The sequence below is a fragment of the Synchiropus splendidus genome, chromosome 8 (genome assembly GCF_027744825.2).
Source record: "Synchiropus splendidus isolate RoL2022-P1 chromosome 8, RoL_Sspl_1.0, whole genome shotgun sequence".
Lineage (NCBI taxonomy): Eukaryota > Metazoa > Chordata > Actinopteri > Syngnathiformes > Callionymidae > Synchiropus > Synchiropus splendidus.
The window spans coordinates 25,036,507-25,059,655 of NC_071341.1; the positions used below are offsets into that span (position 1 = coordinate 25,036,507).

Below are 23,149 nucleotides of genomic sequence, written 5' to 3' on the forward strand. Positions count from 1 at the left end.
CACACAATTAAAGATCCATGGGAAGCGTGCCGTGCCGCTGAGTGACTGGAGGAAACTCGGTCAACTTCAAGCGGAGCAGCATGATCCACAGCTCGGCCATCAGAGCGCGGCCGACCCTTCATGGCTGCGACTTTGGACCTCGTCTCCGTCCTGCCCTGTGGTCTCCAGGACTGAAAAGTGAGCACAGATCTGACCAAATGAATCATAATAGTCCGCTTTCATTTCGTCATGGAGACGTGCTGACTCAGGCCCCGCCTCGTCTGCTCAGGCTCGCGCTGAGGTTTTCCCTCAAGAATGACGTGAAAACGTCATTTGTCTTTTATTTGTCAGTTCTTTCTGATCAGCGCAAACTATTCTAGGTGCTTGTGCTGACTCACACCTGAGCCACGAACTTGGTCCATCAGCTGTTCACACCACAGCTATTAGCAGCACCACAACAATGAGAGACAGAATAGCTGGACTTGTCCGAGGGTTTGTGTTGAGTTGAGCTGCATGTTTCATGAAACACTCTCCTGATTTTGGAAGCTCAGACGGTGAGTGCCACTGTCTGGGATCCGGGAGGTCCGATTTTATGGTTGATTATGGAGCAGTGTGTGCCATGTATCGGGAGCTGAAGCTGTGGACACTGTATCACGAAGCTTCAGAAGCATTACAAGCACCGGCTGGTGCATGAATGAGCAAGGGTTAATTATATTTAATGTGCCTCAAAGTCTTTTCATTGAAACTATTTTCAAGTCACCACTGCTACAGGTAGTGATGGGTCGATGAGGCTTCATGAAGCAGCGCTCTAGTGACCTCTGTAACTAAGAACACTGTGCCATGATGCTTCAGTAGCTCCAAAAGAGGGAGGAGTGTGGCATCATTATGAGCAATGTTTGCAATGCAAAGATTCAGGTGGCAAAATCGATCTCACTGTGATCGTGACATTAAACCTTTTTCAGAGTTCAGTAGGTGGCGCTCTCAGTTTAAAAATGATGTAAAGTTTTACTGAAAAAAAGAGTCGAGGACTGCCATGGAGTGAAAATGACAACAGTGTTTCATGAAGCCTCATAAGCCCCTCTGTCACAAACCCCCCCGTTTGGTTCAGAGTGGTTTGGTCTGCTCCCGCCTTGTTCTGCCTTCTCTTCCAGGATTGGGGGTTTTCTTCTGCCTGCCAGACACACACACCTGAACCCGATCCCGCAATCTTCCCGTGTGACACTTAAGCGCCGCTCAGAAGACAGTCGCCGTCTGTTTGTCACTTAAAGTCTCCTGGTATGGCCCTCCGTGTTCGCGGTGCCATCAGAAAGTCTCATCGGTGGACATTGTTCCATGTGCTTTGTGTTAGTAAGTTTTCTAAAGTTGAAGTTGAGTAGATTCTGTTTTCTCATCCAGTTTATTTTTGAACTGTTTAAACCGTTTCATGTAGTTCTATCAAAGTGCTGAACTCCACCTCCCCTCTGTTTGCTGCTGGGTCTCCGCACTAGGTTCACTACGCCCTCCCTGCAGCCCAAGCATGGGATGGGTCTCAATTCTGAACTATAACCTGAAAGGCATTTCACAAACCATGTGGTCCACATGAACCTTAACGTTGGGATTTGTCTTGTGTTTGGATGAATGAGGAGCAGCGCTGTGATGTGAAGCTAATTCTAAAGTCGAACTATCTCTGAGATCATATGTGGGGAAACAGAACATCAGCTGCTTCGGCGCCATGTTGTCACCACACCCCACGGTGATCCTCCCGTCACCTCCAGCAGCAGGGCGTGTGGAGCAACTTTCAGCACAGGGCAGCCCCTCCTGATGGAAACCAGATGGTGAGGAATGTCAGTGAGGTCACGCAGGATATGTCCCTCTTCCTCCCTCCTCAGACCACCCCAGTGGCTCCACACAGTCCAGCCACACGGCAGCCTGCTGGAGGAACACGGTCTCACCCACAGATCTGGGACGCTCACTGGCTGGTGAAGAAGCTAAAAAACACCTTTGCTAGTCTGGTCCAGAAGGAAGCAGAGAGGCCAGTGTGGAGGAGGAGGAGAGGAGCTTCAGCAAGGCTGAGCTTAGGGCTCCACGACAGCGTGGAGTAAAGAGTCACTTCTGAGCCTCGTGGTTATAGACCATCGGTGTGAGCGAGATTGTGCAGGTACATGACTCGGATGTGCTGACAAATCCTGCTTTGTTTCATCTGGGCAGCAAGTATTGGGACGACATTCATCAGGCCTCATGACTGGCAGACTGGTCCGACTAGTCACTGACTATAAAGGTACTTCACAGGAAGTGCGTGATCTTTCTCATTCCACTGGAGCGACCACCAACTTCTTTGTGTTCAGGAGCCAGACGCGAGGCGTGTTGAGTGAGTGGCGCACCAGAAGAAACATTTGCAGAGGAAAGGTGATGAACATGCAGCAACATGCTCCTTCTCACACGGGACGTGACGCTGTGGAGATGCAGGAAGAGATAAGACCATCATGAGGGCGGAGGAGCGGCGTGAGCTCGCCCCCACAACACCATCTCTCAGCTGAGGCTGCTGCAGTGAGCCAGGTCCACTTCCCTTTTCACGCCACACAAGCCGAAATGACAAGAGGAAATGCAGTTGATTTTATCGCCTGCAAGCGTGTCTTCCTCTTTTCTGTCCTGCGCGTGTTTATAGACTGCGTCGCTCGCTTGACTCCATATTTGTCAACCCACTGGAACGCGCCCAGTCCTTGAGTGCACTAAAGTGCACAGAAAGTCACAACATCCCGTCTGAATGAGGAAAGCATCAAGCTTCTCTCCGTGTCAGCGCCACCTGAAATACAATAGCAGCTCTCCAAGTGTGTGGCTTTTTTTCTCCAACTCTTCCTGCCATGGCAGACAGAAGTGCTGAGTCATGGTGAGAGCGTTCAGCAGCTCGGAGCAAAGGCAGCTGCGTGAGATGAGCTTTTGTTTGTCTGTAAAACAAAACCTCTGCGCGCTGACACGGAGCCTCCGGGTCTATTGTTGGAGCAGCCACTCGGAGCTCCGGGGCCCGAGTCAGCACTGGCGCTGCCTGCGAGGCCCTTCGAAAAGACACCTAGATACCTCAAGTGAAGCATTGTTTTTCTGCGGGTTTGTGCTGCATAGCGCCTCGGCGACTGAAGCTCTGCAGGGGGGCGGGCTCATGACTCGCCTTTGATTCTGCTTCAGGCTGCAACGGGGCGCTTGATCCAGACGCCCGCTGCTGCTGCCGGCCTTCATTACTCACGGGTGAGAGCCCCGACTTTGAAGCTCCCTCTGCTTTCCTCATCCACAAGCCAAACAACATGATCCAAGGTGGTGACGATGGAAGCAGAACCTGGACCTTGGAAGGTCAGTTGAAAGTTCACACTGAAGGGGGGGGGGTGTCGCACAACTGACCTGCAACTTTTGATCTGCTCACTGATTGAAAACAGGTTTGTTTTTTTCTTCAGTCAGCGTCTGTGTTGACCCAGTTTCAAGTCCCTGCAGAGAGACAGCTGAATGGGGCTGCTGTTCTCCTGGTAACTGTCCTTCACTGACATCGCTGCAGTGTTGGTCTCACGGCTTGGATCCTCGGCTGCAAGACTGGCAGGCTTGGAAACATCAGAGCTTCATTCCAACACCACGAAGTTCTCCTCAGACGCTTCCTCAGACAGGCCCAGGCTTGTGTTGAAACTGATGGAGATTAAACATGCTACGTCTCCCACTCACCAGAACATGACTTCATGTCAGGAGTCAGGTTTCTCAGGTCACTTCTGTAGCCATGCTCTCAGGAATGTTTGCCACGCTCCTGTGCAGTTTTAACCTCATAAATCCAGAGCTTTCAAGAGAGAAAAGGTTGAGAGCTGAGCTGCGAGTGGTCCGTCTGAACAAACCAAAACGTGCCTCCATGATGCGCGTGTGCACATGAGCCAGGTGCGAGTGGTAGACCCGGGAGCAGAGTGGAAGAATGAATCTGCCAACACACCAAGTCCAGTCAAGAGCAGCAGAGAGTGACGTGGTGGTAAAAGTCTCGGGCCCAGGGGAGCGGCTGCAGGAAGGAAGAAAGCAAATGAGTCTGTGGCAACAGGGCAGAGAAGAGGGGGAGCACCGAGGGAGGACAGAAGAGGTTCCGTACAGAGCCTTCCCTCAGGAGATGTGCAGCACATCTGGAGATGCTTTTGGTCATTGGGTCATCCAGCGCAGGCTCTCAGGCTACGCCCAAATGAAAGGCCACTCTCACAAACACAGGTGGACATGTGAGGAGTAAACGTGACGCATGATCAGACAGTGAAAGCCATAAAACAAGGATGGAACATGCAACACTGAAAAGCCTCCTCCCAGCAAGCATAACTTGTTTGGAGCTTAACAGGAGCAGATTTGATGGACGGAAGTGGGAACAGCCTGCAGAGTGGACCTGCTTTCACTTCTTCTCAGAGACTGTGAATGTTTTTTCAAAGACATGTCAAGACCGAGACCAATCTCTCCTCCTCCTCCTAATCCTTCTCCCCTGGTCCTCTCGTCCTCAGCCTCATTACTGGCAGGAGACCAGCTCCGTCTCCTGGTAAGGCGCCACACCGCCGACCTACTTGTCCTGCTGCCCACTTCAGTCGAGCCCGTTCACGTGTCAAGAGTCTCCTCAGACGACCAGGACCTGTTCAGCTGAAGGCAGTGGGTGACCCTGCTCCACACCCTCGCATGAGTCATGGGAAAAAGCAAACACCAAAGAACCGCTTCAGGGTGAAAACTCTTTTTTTTTTTTTTAATACAACTTTCAATCACACGTACAGGAACGTGACAATACATTCACACACTTGCAGCCGGCACCTCCGCTGCAGTGGCTGCAGTCTGGAGGGTGACGGCTGCTGGAATGCCACAGGAATGAATGAATGAATGAATGAATGAGTCCAGCAGAATCAGATCAGTGAGACTCCATCCATGACATGAAAAGGGTGTTTGCTCAAGGCACTAGCAAGTGGTGGCACTAGCATGGAAGGTACACAGAGTTGCACCACCAACAGTATGTCGTCCACTGAACCATAAAAGCTTCAAAGCAAATATTGAAAAATGGTTTCCCTTTAATGAGGACAGCAAGCCCACACAGGCAAAAACAAGAGCTCCTGGGTGGAAGCCCAAGCTCCTGAGTTACAGTGGTGCTGGTCTTTACATTCAACATGAGCTTCTCCAAGAGCATCTTGGCATTTGAATTCAGGCAGCCTCTGGGAGGTCACATGACACACTGATGCGATGAGGCAGACTCACGTTCATGAAAAACCTTCCAGAGAGGACAGAGAGGACATCACATGAACCTTCCTCCCGTCAGGTCCATGTGATGTCTCCTGTCGTGTGGCCTTTCATGAGCTCACCTTTGCTCTCAGGTAGCAGTATCCTTCAGTTCCATCCAAACCTTATTTGGATTAACATAACAACAAATGTTCTGTTGTTAAACTTGGACTCCTGAGAGTCAGACTTGTCAGGATCATCTTATTCGGGGTCCAGCACAACACCAGAGATCAGCGCTAGTGAAGCATGACGGCAGAGAGACGTGATTCTGAAAGTCTTCTGCCTCGAATGATCAGGACCAGAACAAAGAAGCCGAGGGTCTCGCTCAGGAGACAACGCCCTCCATGTTACAGCTCAGCACCTCATCGTGCTGAGTCTGACCCAGCTGCGGGTGGAACTGCCCTTGCTTCTGCGTCCGCCAGCAGAGGGCGTGACGGCCCAGAGCGATGGTCCGTACGCTGGGCAGGTGAGTCAGCATGTTGCTGGGTAAGGTGGTCACCCCGGAGCCCGAGAGATTCAGCTCCTGCAGGGAGTCCAGCCCCGTGAAGACGGCCGGGCCCAGCTCCCTGAGCCGGGGGTTGTTGGACAGATCCAAGACCTGCAAGCCGTGGAGTCCCACGAAACTGTGCGCCTCGATGTGGCGCAGCTCCGGGAGCCCGCTGAGGGACAAGTACAGCAGGTCCCCCAGCGAGGCGAAGGCCCCCTCCGTGATGCGTGCGACGGGGTTGGCGTCCAGGTTGAGGTACCGCAGGGGAAGCCCCGCCAGCCTCGGCACGCTGCGCAGCCGGTTGGCCGTCAAGTTTAAGCTTTGAATGTGCAGCGCTTTCACTGGCGGCGAGACAGACACAAGCTGGTTGTGAGACAGGTCCACGGTGACCGGTTCGCCGTTGACTTTGGCCGCCAACACCTCCATGTCAAAGTGCTGAAAGTTGTTATGGCTGAGGTCCACGTCGGACAGCGGGAGCCCCGAGAAGCAGCTGGATGACAGGCTCTCCAGGCGGTTGTGGCTTAGATCCAGAGACTCCAGGTACCGTAGCCTCGACAGAGCCTTGGGGCTCACCTTCAAATCAAAAGTTTCAAAGATGAAAAATGACATTTCCAGGACATGTTGGGAAGAGTGTAGTACACATGCCAGTCCTGAGGGCGGCGCTATGCTTGCTCTCAGAAACAGTGAAGAAGAAGAAGAAGAAGGCCACTGATTGTTGAGAAACAGACCGTGTTCGGACACGCTGACCTGGCTAGCTTCATCAAAACTAGCCAAAAAACGCCACCCGTAAACATCTGCAGCTGCTCACTGTAAACAGCCAGGATTTGTAGCTTTGGCACATGTCTCATGGCACGACTCCGTTATCGCACAATAAAACCCTCTGTCATATATTCAGAGTCTTTTATGAGGCAATACCGTTGTCAGTCCCCACAGTTCCATGCTTTTATAGCCAATTCAGTTTCATTCTCTTTGTTCTGAGTTGCTCCTGGTCCTGCCAGAGGATGAACGCTGCTCATCTCTCTACACCAGGTGATGTGTCACACCTTCTCAAACTACTGTCCAGTCCAGCGCTGTAGTGACAGATGAGACAGAGAAGAGCGTCATGCACGAGCAGCTGTGACTCACCCCGGTGATCGCGTTGCTGCTCAGGTCCAGGCTGACCAGCGTGGTGTAGCCAGGTCCGCTCAGCATGGCGTCGGTCAGCGGGCCCACGCCGCTGGACGACAGGTCCAGGTGAGCCGTGTCCAGAGGGATGGGGATGGGCATGGAGGTGCTGGGCCCCAGCCCACGGCACTCCACTCTGGTCAGACTGAAGCTGTGGAACAGGCCGAAGCTCTCCACCTCACAGTGGCACAGAGGGTGGCAGTTCTTGACTTCGGTGCCGTGGGCAGCTGCCAGGACGGACGCGCAGAGCCACAGGAAGAGCGCCATCACGGCCTGCAGAGAGAGGGAGGTCTCAGTTAGGACGCGCCATGGACAGCGCTAGGACGCGTACCCAGAGTCAAACCAGCCACCTTCTGCTCGTGTATTCAAGAGCAAAGTCAAACGTCCACTTCACGTCCTTCAATAACCATGCATCATCTCTCATCCACACTCTTCGTACGACAGAATTCTGGAATGTGATTTTTCCCTCCCCACATGGGCCAAATCTGAGCTCCTGCTGGTGCCACACCTCCTGATCCCACAATGCTTTGCTTCTGCTGAGTTAAGACACAACTCACCAGCGGCATCATTTTTGAGGCTGCATTTTCTAGTATGAATCACTGGACACTGCAAAAGTTTGGTCCCAAACTGCCCTTCATATCTGAGATGCCAAATCATTTTAATAAAGTGATACACTCTGTAATTCTTTATCCTTTTGGAAGGAATTGAGTTCTGAATATATGGCTGCCAAATGGGGTCATTTACTTCCATTTATGCAGCAGTGATAAAAATAAAATAAAATAAAATAAAATAAAATAAAATAAAATAAAATAAAATAAAAATAAAATAAAAATGTGTAATTGTCATATGTCAGTCGTTCCCTCCTGGCAGCCCCTCACAACAGTCACACTGCACATAATGAGCCTTCACACAATAGAACTGCTCCAGTCAGTGTGGATTTCAACACTTATTGAACCAGCAAGACAGACACATGGACTTGTTTCTTTGGTGAAACATATCACTTCTTGCTGTATTTTACATGACAACATAATGCCGTCCAGCAACACTCAGCCCTGATCTTTTTAAAAAGCCATTCAGTGCGTTGAAGTGACAAAAGTTCAGCAGGAAAAGTCAATATTTAACAGTTGCAACATTGGTTGGAAACACAACTCTGGAATGAAGTTTGCTGAAACTCCATGAGCCAGTTGGAGTGTGGAACAAGCCGATGGTCAGCTCAAAGCAGCGTGAACACTAGATAAGACTGATCATAATAACCTTGTCATTATCGTTATCAGAGACGCTGCTTACATAAGCAGCAAGAGAAAAATTCAATGTAATGGCAGCAAGAAAGGTTGAACACTTTTGAAATTTTCGGTATTGATGTGAAATCTGGAGTGGCTTGAAATGACAGTAAACACTGAGTGGCAGGAGGGTTTTTTTATGATCCGTGATAACAAGTATGAAATGATCAAGCATCATGACAGCAATAGACTGCAGGGCAGAGAATCAAACACTTGCTCCTCAAATCAAAACCACCACATAAAACACAGGCTGAAAATGAACTGTGAAATAAATGTGAAAAGGAGTTTAGTCCCAGCGGCCCAAGTGGATCAGGCTCAGAAGAACAAACAGATGACATCAGGAGAGTCAACAACAAGCCACAGTCAAAGGCGTTAGATGGCTGCGGAGACCTGAAGGAGCCGCACACCCACACGGGGTTAAATCTCCAGATCCAACATGTCTGCACATGAGCAGGTCAGACTTCAGAGGCGCCTCAACAGTAAATCACTAAGCACATTTGGGCTGAGCATGAATCAAACTTACAGTCAGTGGTGGCCAGTCGCCTCTCGTTGCATTGTCCTGCACCACTATGCGAACATGACCAAGTCCAGCCCAACTAAAGTGGTAAGAGCCCATATGAAAACAGAGGGGAGGAGTTGCATAACAGGTGGAAATGAGGTCTCAGGCTGTGTCATCCTGCCATGACAAAGCAGGATGGGTGTTCCTGAAACAACCTCCAGCCGATCACAAGGTCCAATCCAACAGCAGCTTCCCAGACTTGCTTCACGCTCACCCCACTTCTCTGTTGCTTACATTCAGCTGCGAGTGTTTACTCTTGGAGAGAATGCAAGGGGAGGAGTCGGAGTCAACACTCTGGCAGCACTGACTTAACAGAAACACAGAGTTCCCATTTGTCAGCCAGTGTTTACATAATTCGTCCTGCGTTGTGTAAGTGGAAGAGGTTTATGGGTCGCAGGTAAAACCTCAGCTCGAAGTCCACTTGGCTCGGGCCGTCACCCCTGTGCACAGATCCTTTGCTCCCACACGACACAGATTCTCTCTTTTAATCAATGCAGGAGTCGGTGCCAGACGGCGGTGATCGGAGGTGACAGACACACGGCGAATCAGGAGACTCTGAACCAAACTGTGAGGCTGGGAGTCGCTCCGCTGCTGGGAACTGCTGGTTACAGTGCCGACACTCTCACCAGCCAGAAACCAGAGACAACAAATGAGTAACTTCCACATGCAAACATCAGTGCAGTTGCATGGCGGCCGGAGCTCAGAGATCCACCCTGGTGCCCTCTGGCCAGGCCACTAGATGGCGCTGCAACTTCTGGCTTCACTGGAGCATCAGTCAGCAAAGAGCACCACCTTCTGAGGACAGCGGTTCATCAACACGCAGTCCTTCCAAAGTTTCAGCCCAACAAATGCACCTGGGCAGCCAACACCAGCAACCCCAGCCCCGTTCTGCAGCACCCACGGGACCAGAGAGAACAGCAGCCAAGAGGCTTCACCAGACCAAGGTGTGAAAGGCATCATAAAAGCCGTCTCCCCTGGCGAATGGCCACCTCTGCTCCAGGTGTCGGCTCTGCCCTGCTGCTCTCAGATCAGACGCTGCTTATATGATGAGCCGGTGAAACCCCCGCCGTCACACCTTCTCACTCGCAGAGGCCTTTTCATCTTGGGACAGTGGTGAGAAGTGTCCACTCCGCATCACAAGGCCCAGCAGCGTGCTGCCTGTTTAGCAGCAGCCTGACAGGCCCTCACGCTTTAGCAGCAGAGACATGTGAAGTTCAGCCCTGCACCGAGGCTCGTGGATGGGCTGGTCACATGCAGGCGACTGTGTGTGGCCACCGTGGAAAAGACGTCTCTCAGATGCAGAGAGAAAGGACCTGATGTGCGTCACCTCCACAGACAGTTTCACATGTGGGGATAGATTCTGTTCCGTTTCACCCGCTGCTGCCACCACTTTTTCCTCTGCTTCTTTCAGGGGAAACCAGGGCTGCTGGGACGAAGCTGTCATGGAGGAGGTCAAGGACCAGACCCTCCATTTGGACCTGCTGTATTCTGGGTGAACAGACGCGGGAGGACCAGGTCGAGGAGGAGGAGCCGCTCCAGATGGGAGGTCAGCTGACTTCACCTAAAGGTCACTGAGGTCGCTCACTTGTATTCAGACGACAGCGTCTCTTAAAAGACGTTTACCATCCTCTGGACACATGAGTCTGTTGTTGACCTACAAACCCAGTGACCTTGTGTTCAGTGCAGATCTGAGATCAAATCTGCAGCTAAACCGCAGAAGCATCCATCCAGTCCATGATTTTGCCGGAGCCTGACATCAGGACGTGTGTTACGGCAGAGACTCACACATCAACACAAATCACTTGAGCGCTGAGGCAGCCGAAGATGCCAGAGGTGGAACCTCGCTGTGATGCTATCGCCAGATGTTTACTGCCGACCAAATGCACTGTTTCAAAGAGGGTCGTGTCCTGATAAGATAAGACTTTATTGATCCCCTCACAGGCGACTGACGGGCAGCAGGACCAACAACAGGGTTGGAAGTTTCTCAGGGAGACGCAAACAGAATAATCAGAATGCATTCATTCATTAGATTCACTCTTTTCTGGGGTTGTTTAGTGGCAATGGGCAACGTAGAAGACAAAACGTGGCGGAGCTTCAACTATACTGCTATATGTCAGCTGAGGTACAAAAAAACTACAACTAAAGAAACACTACTGCAAATGAAAGCCAATACACCGTCTGTAGACTGAGTTTAGGAAGTAAATCTGCAACTCTGACACGAAAGTTTAAAGTGAAGATTTAGGCCGCACAATGTCAGTAGCTGGAAACGGATCCCGCGAGTGAGACGGACGGGGCCCACTCGAGCAAGCGACAGTAAACAAGCCACGGCCCCGCCCCCGACATCTGTCAATCACAGCCACATCACTTCAGCTCTCGGCCTCACTGGAAGTTGTGCTCGTGAAACGCGGGCCCGGTGAGTCGGGACCGCAGGGGCGTCTTCTTCCAACTCCGCCGGACGACGTTCGATCTCAGCCCTGCAGTCCGCCGCGCTCGGACCTCCCGAACTTTCACTCTCCAACTCGCACGCGCACGCTGTTCTCACTCACTGATGACATCACGGACGCAACTTTAGTGACTTCACACTCACTTTTCCGTCGTTATCCGGACGCTCTGCGGGTCGCCGAGCCCATTTCCCAGAGTCCCGCGGGGCTACATGAGGTGCTGGAGGTCCCGACTGGGTCCGGCCCGGAACCACGCACGCTCGGGAGACAGCTCACACTCGCCAGCCCCCCATCCCACACACACACTCCCGTGCCAGCGAGTTCACCAGCGGCGAGGGCGACTCAGCGCGAATATAAAAGCACTTCCGCCGAGGACCTTTCCAAAATAAAAGGCGTCTCACAGAAACGGGCACGTTCACAAAACGTTTAGAGTTCGGACTCCAATCGTTGTCGCGTTACATAGAAAATCAGTGCCCCAACATCTTCCGGGCAGAGCCACGCCCGCAGCACGGGGCACAGAGTCTTGTTGAGCTCTCGTGTGGTCACTGACGGCCGGAACTGGACACGAGTCTTCTGAGACTCGTGGAAGAAAAGAGCGTTTTGTGCTGAGCCCTGCTCTCCAGCAGATGGCGCCAAAGCGCTTCATAACCAGTGACTGCCTAAGCGCTTGCCAAAGTTATTTTACCAGATTTCATTTTACTTTATTATAGCGAGGTTAGCGCTAAAAAGAATTACAATGCAAAGTTTCGATTTAAAAGCACAAATACTCGACCGGGTTCAGGACCAATCGAGTCACGGTGCATTCATGGCATCGACAGCATCAACATAGTAACAGTTTCATATCCACTTCAGTATCATTCTGTAGGTCACCTGAAGCGACACGATTCACCTGAATATCATCATTCTAACACTGCTGTTGCTGACTCATCGTTCCTCCGCTCTCTTCCTCTGCACTGCTGAGCTGTTACGTTTAAGAGGCTCATCAGCTTACATTCTATATGGGTCAATAGAATCATCATCAGCATCATTATTATTATCATGATTATTGTTAGTGATTCAAATGATCGTAATATTAATATTAAATAATAATATGACATTAAATTAATAAGAGAGTGTCTCATAACCTGCAAGCATGACTTTTACTGAGGAGTAAATTAGGAGTAAACTATTATTCGTACTATTTTAAGTGTCTCCTCAAACTCATTATCATCAAAATGTTTTGTTTTGTGTTGTGTTGTGTTGTGTTGTGTTGTTTTGTTTTGTTTTGTTTTGCTTTGTTTTGTTTTGTTTTCTTCTCTTTTCTTTTGTTTTGTTTTGTTTTTTGTTTTGTTTTGTTTTGTTTTGTTTTGTTTTGTTTTGTTTTGCTTTGTTTTGCTTTGCTTTGCTTTGTTTTGTTTTGTTTTGTTTTCTTCTGTTTTCTTCTGTTTTCTTCTGTTTTCTTCTGTTTTGTTTTGTTTTCTTTTCTTTTTCAACCCTCAAAAACGCCTCAGTTTCCCATAAACCCAGGGCACAGCCTGAGGTGCCAGACAGTATTGGGTGTTTTCTGCAGCTATTCCACTGAGCACCTGCAGCACCGGCGGAGGCTGATGCCAGGGCTTGTGCTGTGCTGGTGTTGTAGCAACCGACTGCTCTCGCCTCTTCACCTGCCTCTGTGAAAAGCCGAAAAGATTGATGCAAGCAAAATGGAGCTTCCCTCGTGGGAGCTGCAGGGAGAGACCTTCGTTATCTGTAATGACTCCCTCTCCGCTGGGGTTGGCTTTTATTTAATCTGCCTGGGCTGCTGCACTTACGGCAATCACATTAGCACCACACAAGTTGAGCCCAGGTAGCCAAGGTGCCGCGGCAGAGCCGTCACTTGATGGACAGCCAGCGCCGCTAGATAGTGAGGCCTTGTGCTTCGGAGTATAATGGCAAGCTTTCAGCAGCCGCCACGGCCTCTTGTCAATCCTCTTATACTCTGCCGCTCTGCAAGTGGATTAGTGAGTAACTCCCAGGTTTGGGCCGCCGCTGGCCGGAGCTCAACACAACCAAGACAGGTCTGCTGAAGTGGGCGCGAGGGTCACTCTTTCTTCCCATGTGTCTCTCGGAGCCAGTGCGTCCCGGTGCCGCGGTCAGGTGGCGTCGACAGAGTGCGAGGAGCCAGCAGAGGGGCGGCAGTTGCTCTCCAGGGTGCTGAAGTCGTCTCCGCACACGGCTGTCAGTGCCAGCCCCAACACGATGCTCCTTCTCTGCTTCCACAGCGACCGACACCTGGAACCACTCTGCTTTCACCATCAGCAGCAGCGGGATGACTAGCTCCGCGGCTTTTCTTCAGGGGCCGAGGCACAAGGCGAGCAGGGCTTGATCTGATGGCAAGTAAGTTACTGACTGTCGTCTCAATCTCAACCTTGAGTTAGTGAAAGCAAGCAGAGACAACAAAGCTGTCGTCACTGGACAAACCGGAGGGAAGATGCAACATATTCCTGTCAACTTTAAAGGGGCGCTGTGGGAGTCCAGCCCCCTGTGTGTGCCCGTCATCCGGAGCAGAGCGGCTCCGACCCCTGTGCCTGTGAACCACTATCTTCTGTGGCTCTTGCTGGGCCTCCTCTCATTTCCTTGCTGCGTGCGCTGTTTGATATTTAAAGTGGGCGTTCTGGGCCCCTGGAACTGCGACCCGGTCTACCACAGGGCTTTACCTGTCGCAGCAGCGAGGCTCGCCGTGAGCCGGATCAACCGGGACCTCAGCCTGGACCTGGGTCTGCAAATGGACTTTGTAATCCTGCAGGAGCCTTGTGAGACGTCGAAAGCTCTCACCTCCTTCATTCACTACGAGGACGTGGCCGACGTCTTTTTGGGCCCCACCAACCCTGGATACTGCACCGCCGCGTCACTACTGGCCAAGAATTGGGAAAAGGCCATTTTCTCCTACGGTTGCGTCAACTTCGAGCTGGACCGGATCACAGGATACCCCACCTTCTCCAGGACCATCCCCTTCCCCTCTGAGGTGCTGTTCGTCGTGCTGAGACGCTTCAGCTGGGCCAATGTGGCGGTGGTTTCTTCAAATGAGGACCTCTGGATGGACACGGCCATGAGAGTGGGGGCCGCTCTCAGGAAACGGGGTCTGCCCGTGGCCCTGGTCAGACCAATTGGGATCAATGAAGTGGAGGTGGAGAACACGCTGATGGCCATCGAGGCGGCGGGAGAGGTCAGAGGTGAGTCCAAAACAGCCTTCTTTTCCATGAGTCATGGTAGGGTTCCTAGAAGCAACCTGAGAGGAGCACATTGGTCTCAAACCTCTGGCTCTGGGCCCAATTGTGTCTCCTCCTCCACCGCTCAAAGTGCTAAGCTAAAATCCATCTGTGGGAGCTTCTAGTGGGCCTGACCCATTCATGATGCCTCAGGAACAGATTTTAAAAATCAGGGCATCAGTCGTGCAGCAAAGACGGAGCCGTTGGGCTGACAGGAGGCCATGTTGGCCAGGCCCCAGCAGACCCTCTTACTCCACTACAATACTCTCAAACACACTCTGCACTGCACCCAACGAATGACAGCAATACGTCACCTGAGCCTGCCACACGTTCTCTGTTCCAGTGATCATCATGTGCATGCACTCGGTCCTGGTGGGAGGAGAGCAGCAGGCCTTGTTTCTCCTCAAGGCCCAGGAAATGGGTCTGACCTCTGGGAAGTATGTGTTCATGCCCTATGACACTCTGCACTACAGCGTCCCCTACACTCGTCCTCACTTCTTGCTGCAGAACAACAGCAGGCTGAGAGAAGCGTATGACGCTGTGCTCACCGTCACTATTGGCTCTGGAAACTTGACCTTCTCTGAGGAGTACTCCTTAGTCAAGAAGACGGAGGAGGTGAAGGTCGCCCTCTCGGCTGCGCAGGTGAGGAAGAGCGTCCTCAGAGACAGGCCCACTCTTGCTCTTTGGCAGACACAACAATACTATTGAGGCTTCAAGCTGTTTTATCCCTTTGTTTCTCAGTCTTAACAGAAAATGAAACATCTACAACTGCACGTCTTTTGTTTCATAACTATAGTTTTAATCGCTTCTCCCATGTTTAAGTCTTTGACTCAAACGTTTTCACTCTGCATTCATTTCACTCATTGTACTGATAAAACTCGTTATTTGAAATTGGAAATAATCGCATCCTATTTTATTTTATTATAGAATTAATTAAAGTTATGAATGTTTTTATGAATGTATTTCCACAATGTTCAACGATCCTCAGTTATCATATAAGTGTATTTACCTAAATGATCAAAGATCCATTTCCAAAATATTTCTTTCTTTCTAAATCCATATTGTATTTATTTTTATTTACAGCATGTTTTTTCAGTTAATTTGCCACAATGGCTTCTGATGAAAACAGATAGACAACAATTCTATAACAGGATTAAATAAAAAAAATCAAAGGAGCTCTTTTGGAACCTTTGAGCATAAGACCAACTGGACACGTCTGTGTTCACATCTGGCCTTGTTTGTCTCATCCACGCTGCAGGTGAACCCTCTGTTTGGGACCATCTACAACAGCATCTATCTTCTGGCTCGGGCCATCCACAACGTCAGAAGGGCAGGGATGATGCTCTCAGGCTCCAACTTGGCCTACTTCACCAAAGACATATCTTTCCAAGGCTTCAATCAGAAGGTTCTGGTGAATGCTGGAGGAGAGGTTACGACAGATTATATCGTCCTGGACACGGACCATCTGGGGAGCGAGCTATACCCGACCCACAGCGTGGATCTCTCCTCTGGTCTGGTCCGTGACACCGGGAGGGACATACATTATCCAAATGGCTCTCCTCCGGCAGCCGACTCCAGCTGCTGGTTCGACACCGGCGCCATCTGCACAGGAGGCGTGGAGGTCACCTTCATTATAGCGGTGATCTCGGTCATCTTGGCCGTGGGTGTAGGCGGCATCGCTGTGGGTCTTTGCGTCAGGTACACTTCAAGGGAAAGACCTCTGGTGTCTCCAAGAAGGATCGAGGTCATCTTTTCTCACGCTTCCTGGCAGGAGGAGACTCCAGCAAATCCAGCTGATCAAAGGTCCCAATCGGATTCTACTCACCATAGAGGATTTGACCTTTATCAACCCACAGCTGAGCAAGAAGGTGAGTTGGGTGTCTTGGTGTCCAGCGTCTGGCTCCATCTTCATGCAACCTTATTGCAGAAAATCACATTAGAGGATCTGAGTGAGTCTAAGAGCACCATGGAGGAGAAGTCTGGAGAGCGGTCGCGCTCAGGGAACAGCACCATCAGCACCTCCCACGAGACCACCAACGTTGCCGTCTATGAGGTGAGGGCGGCAGCCGCTTGGGCCGGGCCCAGGCTCCACCTCAGATCCATCACACGCTCCTCTGCCTCCAGGGGGATTGGGTTTGGCTGAAGAAGTTTGAGGTCGGCCAGTTCAAGGAGCTGAAGCAGAGCACCACAAAGTATCTCACCAAGGTTTGTGCACCCTCAGTCTGTGTGCAGGCCTCACACATAGGTTCCTTCAAGGTTCCTCCTGTTCATGTCAGATGAAGGACCTGAGAAACGAAAACGTGAACCCCTTCATCGGCTTCTTTTCTGACGGCGGCATGTTCGCTGTGGTGACGGAGCATTGCTCGCGGGGCAGTCTGCAGGACCTTCTCAGGAATGAGGACGTCAAACTGGACTGGATGTTCAAGTCTTCGCTTCTGCTGGACCTCATCAAGGTACTGGTCTTCTGAGCTCATCCTGTTGCTGTTCTAACACTGCTCCGGTTTCCTTGCCAGGGAATGAAATATCTTCACCACAGAGACTTTGCGCACGGTCGACTGAAATCCCGAAACTGTGTGGTTGATGGGCGGTTTGTGCTCAAGATAACAGACTACGGCTTTAATGAGCTGTTGGAGTCTCAAAAAGCTCCAGCGGAACTGGCTCCACCAGAAGGTAACATCTGGCTTCCTCTTCAGCCGCCACCGTACTCCATCTCAAAATCCTCTCTGCTGTAACTCCGCGCAGAGCTGTTCTGGACAGCGCCAGAGTTCCTGAGGGAGCTCACCTGCGCCCGCAAGGGCACCTACAAGGGGGACGTGTACAGCTTCGCCATCATCCTCCAGGAGGTGGTGGTGAGAGGGCCCCCATACTGCATGCTGGGTCTCCCACCCGAGGGTGCGTATGTCTGACGCCTGTAAGTCTGGAACAGAGAAGAGTCCTGCTGGACCTGTCTCTCTCTGCCGTTGCAGAGATTATCAGGAAGGTGAAGAAGCCTCCGCCCATGTGCCGGCCCACTGTGGCCCCTGATCAGGCCCCACTAGAATGCATCCAACTGATGAAGCAGTGCTGGAGCGAGATGCCCGACCGCAGGCCTTCCTTCGATGAGATCTTTGACAGGGTTCGTCGCCTCCTGCAACATCAAAAATGCAACGTTGGTCCACTATGCAACCCAGTCACATCATTTGCCAGCGGCTGGGCATTTTCCTTCATAATAACCCCGTAAATTCACCACCAACATCTTTTCCTAGTGATTATTGAGTGTTTGTAGCCATCAGTCTATCGCCCTCACAAGGGGGCGGGACCTTTGACCTAGCTTCCTACTGAGGAATATTCAGCCGTTGTATGTGTTACTTCTGCCGTGTTTGTCGTGGCCAACAGTTCAAGATCATCAACAAGGGCAAGAAAACCAACATCATCGACTCCATGTTGAGGATGCTGGAACAGTACAGCTCCAACCTGGAAGACCTCATCAGGGAGAGAACAGAGGAGCTGGAGGTGGAGAAGCAGAGGACTGAGAAGCTGCTGTCGGAGATGCTACCACCGTAAGAGCAGCAGAGTCAGGAAACCTGTGCGTCCAACTCCTCTGTGCACTTTTCCCTGCAGCTCTGTGGCTGATGCTCTGAAAACTGGCGCCACAGTGGAGCCGGAGTACTTCGACCAGGTCACGATCTACTTCAGTGACATTGTAGGATTCACGACCATCTCCTCACTCAGTGACCCCATAGAGGTGGTTGACCTTCTCAATGACCTCTACACTTTATTCGACGCCGTGCTTAGCAACCATGATGTGTACAAGGTCAGAGGTGGCAGCGACGTTCCATGTGAAAGGGCCCTGCTGACACTTGAATGTCCTCCAGGTGGAAACCATTGGAGATGCCTACATGGTTGCGTCAGGCCTGCCAAAGAGAAACGGCAACAAACACGCCGCTGAAATCGCCAACATGTCTCTGAACATCCTCAGCTCTGTGGGAACGTTTCACATGCGACACATGCCAGATGTTCCTGTGAGGATACGGATAGGAATCCACTCAGGTGAGCCGCACACAGTCCACAGAGTGCTGGGTATTTCCAGACCCAGGACCAAGGAGGTGTGAGTCAGCTCAGGAGACGCAGTAGAAACACAATGAAAATCCAAAGAATCTAGCAATATAATATTGTCTCTTTTGGAATCGCTTTTCTCCTGTCACATTTGTCAGAGGTCTAGAAATATTGTAGCTAGATTTCCCTTTGAATGATAAACAGCGTGACATCCTGAATCCTAGACTGTGTCCCCTCTCTCAGCCTAACACTGGGTCAGTGTGGCGTGTCCCACTCCTCCTCACTGGCCGTTCACCACTTGAAATGATGCCTTCAAACCCAGGGAGCTCCGGAGCTGACTTGAAACCAAGTGGTTCACAGTGGAGGGAGCTTCATAGTGGAGGGAGCTTCATAGTGGAGGGAGCTTCACAGTGGAGCTTCACAGTGGAGGGAGCTTCATAGTGGAGGGAGCTTCACAGTGGAGGGAGCTTCATAGTGGAGGGAGCTTCACAGTGGAGGGAGCTTCATAGTGGAGCTTCACAGTGGAGGGAGCTTCACAGTGGAGGGAGCTTCATAGTGGAGGGAGCTTCACAGTGGAGCTTCACAGTGGAGGGAGCTTCATAGTGGAGGGAGCTTCACAGTGGAGGGAGCTTCATAGTGGAGGGAGCTTCACAGTGGAGCTTCACAGTGGAGGGAGCTTCACAGTGGAGGGAGCTTCACAGTGGAGGGAGCTTCATAGTGGAGGGAGCTTCACAGTGGAGGGAGCTTCACAGTGGAGCTTCATAGTGGAGGGACCTTCACAGTGGAGGGAGCTTCACAGTGGAGCTTCATAGTGGAGGGACCTTCACAGTGGAGGGAGCTTCACAGTGGAGGGAGCTTCACAGTGGAGGGAGCTTCATAGTGGAGGGACCTTCACAGTGGAGGGAGCTTCACAGTGGAGCTTCATAGTGGAGGGACCTTCACAGTGGAGGGAGCTTCATAGTGGAGCTTCACAGTGGAGGGAGCTTCACAGTGGAGGGAGCTTCATAGTGGAGGGAGCTTCACAGTGGAGCTTCACAGTGGAGGGAGCTTCATAGTGGAGGGAGCTTCACAGTGGAGGGAGCTTCATAGTGGAGGGAGCTTCACAGTGGAGCTTCACAGTGGAGGGAGCTTCACAGTGGAGGGAGCTTCACAGTGGAGGGAGCTTCATAGTGGAGGGAGCTTCACAGTGGAGGGAGCTTCACAGTGGAGCTTCATAGTGGAGGGACCTTCACAGTGGAGGGAGCTTCACAGTGGAGCTTCATAGTGGAGGGACCTTCACAGTGGAGGGAGCTTCACAGTGGAGGGAGCTTCACAGTGGAGGGAGCTTCATAGTGGAGGGACCTTCACAGTGGAGGGAGCTTCACAGTGGAGCTTCATAGTGGAGGGACCTTCACAGTGGAGGGAGCTTCACAGTGGAGGGAGCTTCACAGTGGAGGGAGCTTCATAGTGGAGGGACCTTCACAGCGGAGGGAGCTTCAGAGCGGAGGGAGCTTCACAGTGGAGGGAGCTTCACAGCGGAGGGAGCTTCACAGCGGAGGGAGCTTCATAGTGGAGGGAGCTTCACAGTGGAGGGAGCTTCATAGTGGAGGGAGCTTCACAGTGGAGGGAGCTTCACAGTGGAGGGAGCTTCAAAGTGGAGGGAGCTTCACAGTGGAGGGAGCTTCACAGTGGAGGGAGCTTCAGAGCGGAGGGAGCTTTACAGTGGAGGGAGCTTCACAGCGGAGGGAGCTTCACAGCGGAGGGAGCTTCATAGTGGAGGGAGCTTCATAGCGGAGGGAGCTTCACAGCGGAGGGAGCTTCATAGTGGAGGGAGCTTCACAGTGGAGGGAGCTTCATAGTGGAGGGAGCTTCACAGTGGAGGGAGCTTCACAGTGGAGGGAGCTTCACAGCGGAGGGAGCTTCACAGCGGAGGGAGCTTCATAGTGGAGGGAGCTTCATAGCGGAGGGAGCTTCACAGCGGAGGGAGCTTCATAGTGGAGGGAGCTTCACAGTGGAGGGAGCTTCACAGTGGAGGGAGCTTCACAGTGGAGGGAGCTTCACAGTGGAGGGAGCTTCACAGTGGAGGGAGCTTCAAAGTGGAGGGAGCTTCATAGTGGAGGGAGCTTCATAGTGGAGGGGAGCGCTCACAACCAAGTGTTAGTGTTAGGGGGAGGAAATGAGACACAGCTTAATAATAATAGCGACTATCGCTGACGTCCGTCATCTTTGACCAGATACAACATAGCCAAAGTGATAATGCTGAGGTTTGCCGAGCAAAATGAAGGCCGGAGTCACCAAGCCTGACGTAATCCAAATGGCTGACGGAAACAACAGGATGAAAGTCATGTGACCACGAGCGCATGTGTGCAATGTTTCCGCGTCCTTTTTCCTGGTCCTCACTCACAGGGCCCTGTGTAGCTGGAGTGGTGGGTCTCACGATGCCTCGCTACTGCCTGTTCGGAGACACGGTCAACACTGCCTCACGCATGGAATCCACTGGTCTGCGTGAGTACTCCGCCATTTCATCTGGAGATGGCGGATCCGACAGTAACGCCCCATCTCTGCTTAGCTTATAGAATCCACGTGAACATGAGCACCGTGAAAATTCTTCGCTCCCTAAATGAAGGCTATAAAATAGATGTTCGGGGCAAAACGGAGCTCAAGGTAATCCACTGGATCTGTCGGGTGATCGTTGCAGGAATCTGATATGAGAGTTGTTTTTTCTAGGGGAAAGGCATCGAGGAGACCTTCTGGCTGGTGGGGAAATCTGATTTTACAAAGCCTTTGCCAAAGCCACCAGAGATTAAAGCAGGGTAAGACCCAAGATGTGTGACTGTGTGAAGACTGTCTGCAGAGAGTGAAGCCTTCCTCTCGGCGTGGTCGGCGCTCCGTCAATAATCACGTCTCTCACTCGGCGTCTGTGCCCATGTGACTTCAGGGAAGACAATCACGGGCTGAACCCCGCCGACATAGCGGCCTACAAGAGAAAGAAAGCCCAGAAAAAGGCTTGACCTTCTGGGCCCAGACAAGGCAGGTAGAGGCCTGCGGCTGTTGTCGTGACCCTGCTGTCTCTCAGCGCACTGATTCCTAAGTCTTGATGGCGTATCGTGATCCTCTCGTCCACCTAATCTCCTGCTCTTATCAACTTCAACATCTTAATCAGATTTCAGAAAGCCCCCTGTCTTGAGTTAATTCACTTTTCTCTCTCTGTGCTCACGTCCTTCCTTCTTTTCATCCGCCACTCTGGTGGGATTTCTCGTGTCCTTTTGGCGCTGACTTGCGTCCTGCTTCCTCTCAGGGACAACTGGCAGGACATGGTGACGGATGAGATCAAGGCGCTTTTCCGCAAGGCCAACAGGCCAGTGGCCAAGCAGAGAATGTGACCCAGCGGAAGACATGAAGTGATGCCTGAGAGTGAGACTGAGACCCAGAAGCATCATCATCATCATCAGAAGGAGGAGGAGGAGGAGGACACAGGCAGAAGGTGATGGGACAGACAAAGGACAGTCCTCTGTCGTGGCTTAAGACAGGAGAGGTGTTTAATAGGATTGTCCACGCGCTGACTAATCTGCCAGCAGCCCACGCAGCAGAACACGATGGTGCTAATGAAATGAGAGCCGTCTGCACACGCTGTGTGCTGACGGGACCAAGGGCCCGCTGGTCCTCACTGGCCACTGCGTGGTCACCAATTCCACAGGAATGATGACGATGAATGGGGCAGTTCCACGAGTGAATAATGGCTGTTTTGAAATGGAGAGAAGTCCTTTTCTTTTCCGTTCCTTTTTGCTGCTCTCTTTGTCTGTTGGAAACTGTTTCACGCTCAAATATATGGACGGAGCTCACCTACTGATTCATTCCAATGACACGAATAAGCCTGATACTTTCTGTTAGAACTGAAATTGATTGAAATTAATTACAGATAGCTTGCACCGGGATAGTACTGAATCTGAAATAAAGAAAAGCTCCATTCGACTACAAAAGGAGTCGCCTACTCCCCAAATGAATTCAATGAAGTAATCCATTTTAATATATTATATAACTTATATTGGTTGAACTCATGTTGTGAAGTAACATGAAGTCACATGAGATCGACTGGCGCTTCACTGCTCCGTGAAGGGCTCCATCTAGTGTTGGAGCACCATTTGTTGACCTTCACTAGCTTTCTGAAGGGTTCAATGCATCACCGCTACATGAGTCCCACCATTGTCCTTCCTCATCTTTCCGATTCTGTCTTTTTATTTGTATTTCAACCTGGAATTTCTGCCCTGGAAGTGTCGCTGTGATTGTTTATTTTTGTGAGAGAATTGTGATGAATGTGTGTGACCAACACTGGAATAGAAATGTCTCTTGAGTTGTGTCAGGATGTTGAAGGAACTGCCTCTCATCATGGCAACGGCGTGCTTGACTTGTGAATGTGAGAAAACTCACAACGACAATCGCGTTTGTTACATCTCAGCCGGTGTGTTTCTCCTGTGAAAAATAAAACTACTGTCTTGCAGACAGACTTATTGTTATTATTGTTAGTGTTGGTAGTAGCAGTAGTCGTAGTAGTAGTAATTATAATATATTAACAATTGACAATTCCATTTTGGCACAACAAATACATCATGCCTGCTTCATGCTGCATCCTTAGAAAAACGTGTTTCAAATTTGAGAACGGTTTGTAATTACATCATAGGATTTAAAAGTGACTTCAGAACAATGTGATCCCAGAGAAAGTGTCCAGTCAGTGTTACCTGATCACCCTGAGGTCCCTGCACTCCATT

The 23,149-nt window shown here is 51.1% G+C and overlaps 2 protein-coding genes across 4 annotated transcripts; one reads left to right on the forward strand and one right to left on the reverse strand.

Moving 5' to 3' along the window:
* Positions 1–4,647: 4,647 nt before the first annotated feature.
* On the reverse strand, positions 4,648–11,457 carry tsku (tsukushi small leucine rich proteoglycan homolog (Xenopus laevis)). 2 transcript variants are annotated; one of them, XM_053873486.1, is made up of 3 exons: positions 11,289–11,457; positions 6,824–7,135; positions 4,648–6,271 (listed from the first exon to the last, which is right to left on the reverse strand). In XM_053873486.1, exons 2-3 carry the CDS (start codon positions 7,127–7,129, stop codon positions 5,537–5,539), a joined length of 1,041 nt encoding a protein of 346 aa, XP_053729461.1. In that variant the 5' UTR covers positions 7,130–7,135; positions 11,289–11,457; the 3' UTR covers positions 4,648–5,536. The 2 variants fall into 2 exon arrangements, with proteins under 2 accessions (XP_053729461.1, XP_053729460.1); XM_053873485.1 differs by lacking the exon at positions 11,289–11,457 and adding an exon at positions 8,666–8,932.
* Positions 11,458–12,970: 1,513 nt separating this feature from the next.
* Positions 12,971–22,874, forward strand: gucy2f (guanylate cyclase 2F, retinal). Of its 2 annotated transcripts, XM_053872976.1 has the most exons (18): positions 12,971–14,333; positions 14,713–15,011; positions 15,628–16,067; positions 16,141–16,237; positions 16,297–16,422; positions 16,494–16,574; positions 16,646–16,822; positions 16,883–17,039; positions 17,112–17,261; positions 17,336–17,484; positions 17,745–17,908; positions 17,970–18,162; positions 18,224–18,398; positions 20,790–20,888; positions 20,953–21,047; positions 21,111–21,196; positions 21,322–21,413; positions 21,682–22,874. In XM_053872976.1, the coding sequence occupies exons 1-17, from the start codon at positions 13,592–13,594 to the stop codon at positions 21,392–21,394; spliced, it is 3,303 nt and encodes a 1,100-aa protein (XP_053728951.1). In that variant the 5' UTR covers positions 12,971–13,591; the 3' UTR covers positions 21,395–21,413; positions 21,682–22,874. The 2 variants fall into 2 exon arrangements, with proteins under 2 accessions (XP_053728951.1, XP_053728950.1); XM_053872975.1 differs by lacking the exon at positions 21,322–21,413.
* Positions 22,875–23,149: the final 275 nt, after the last annotated feature.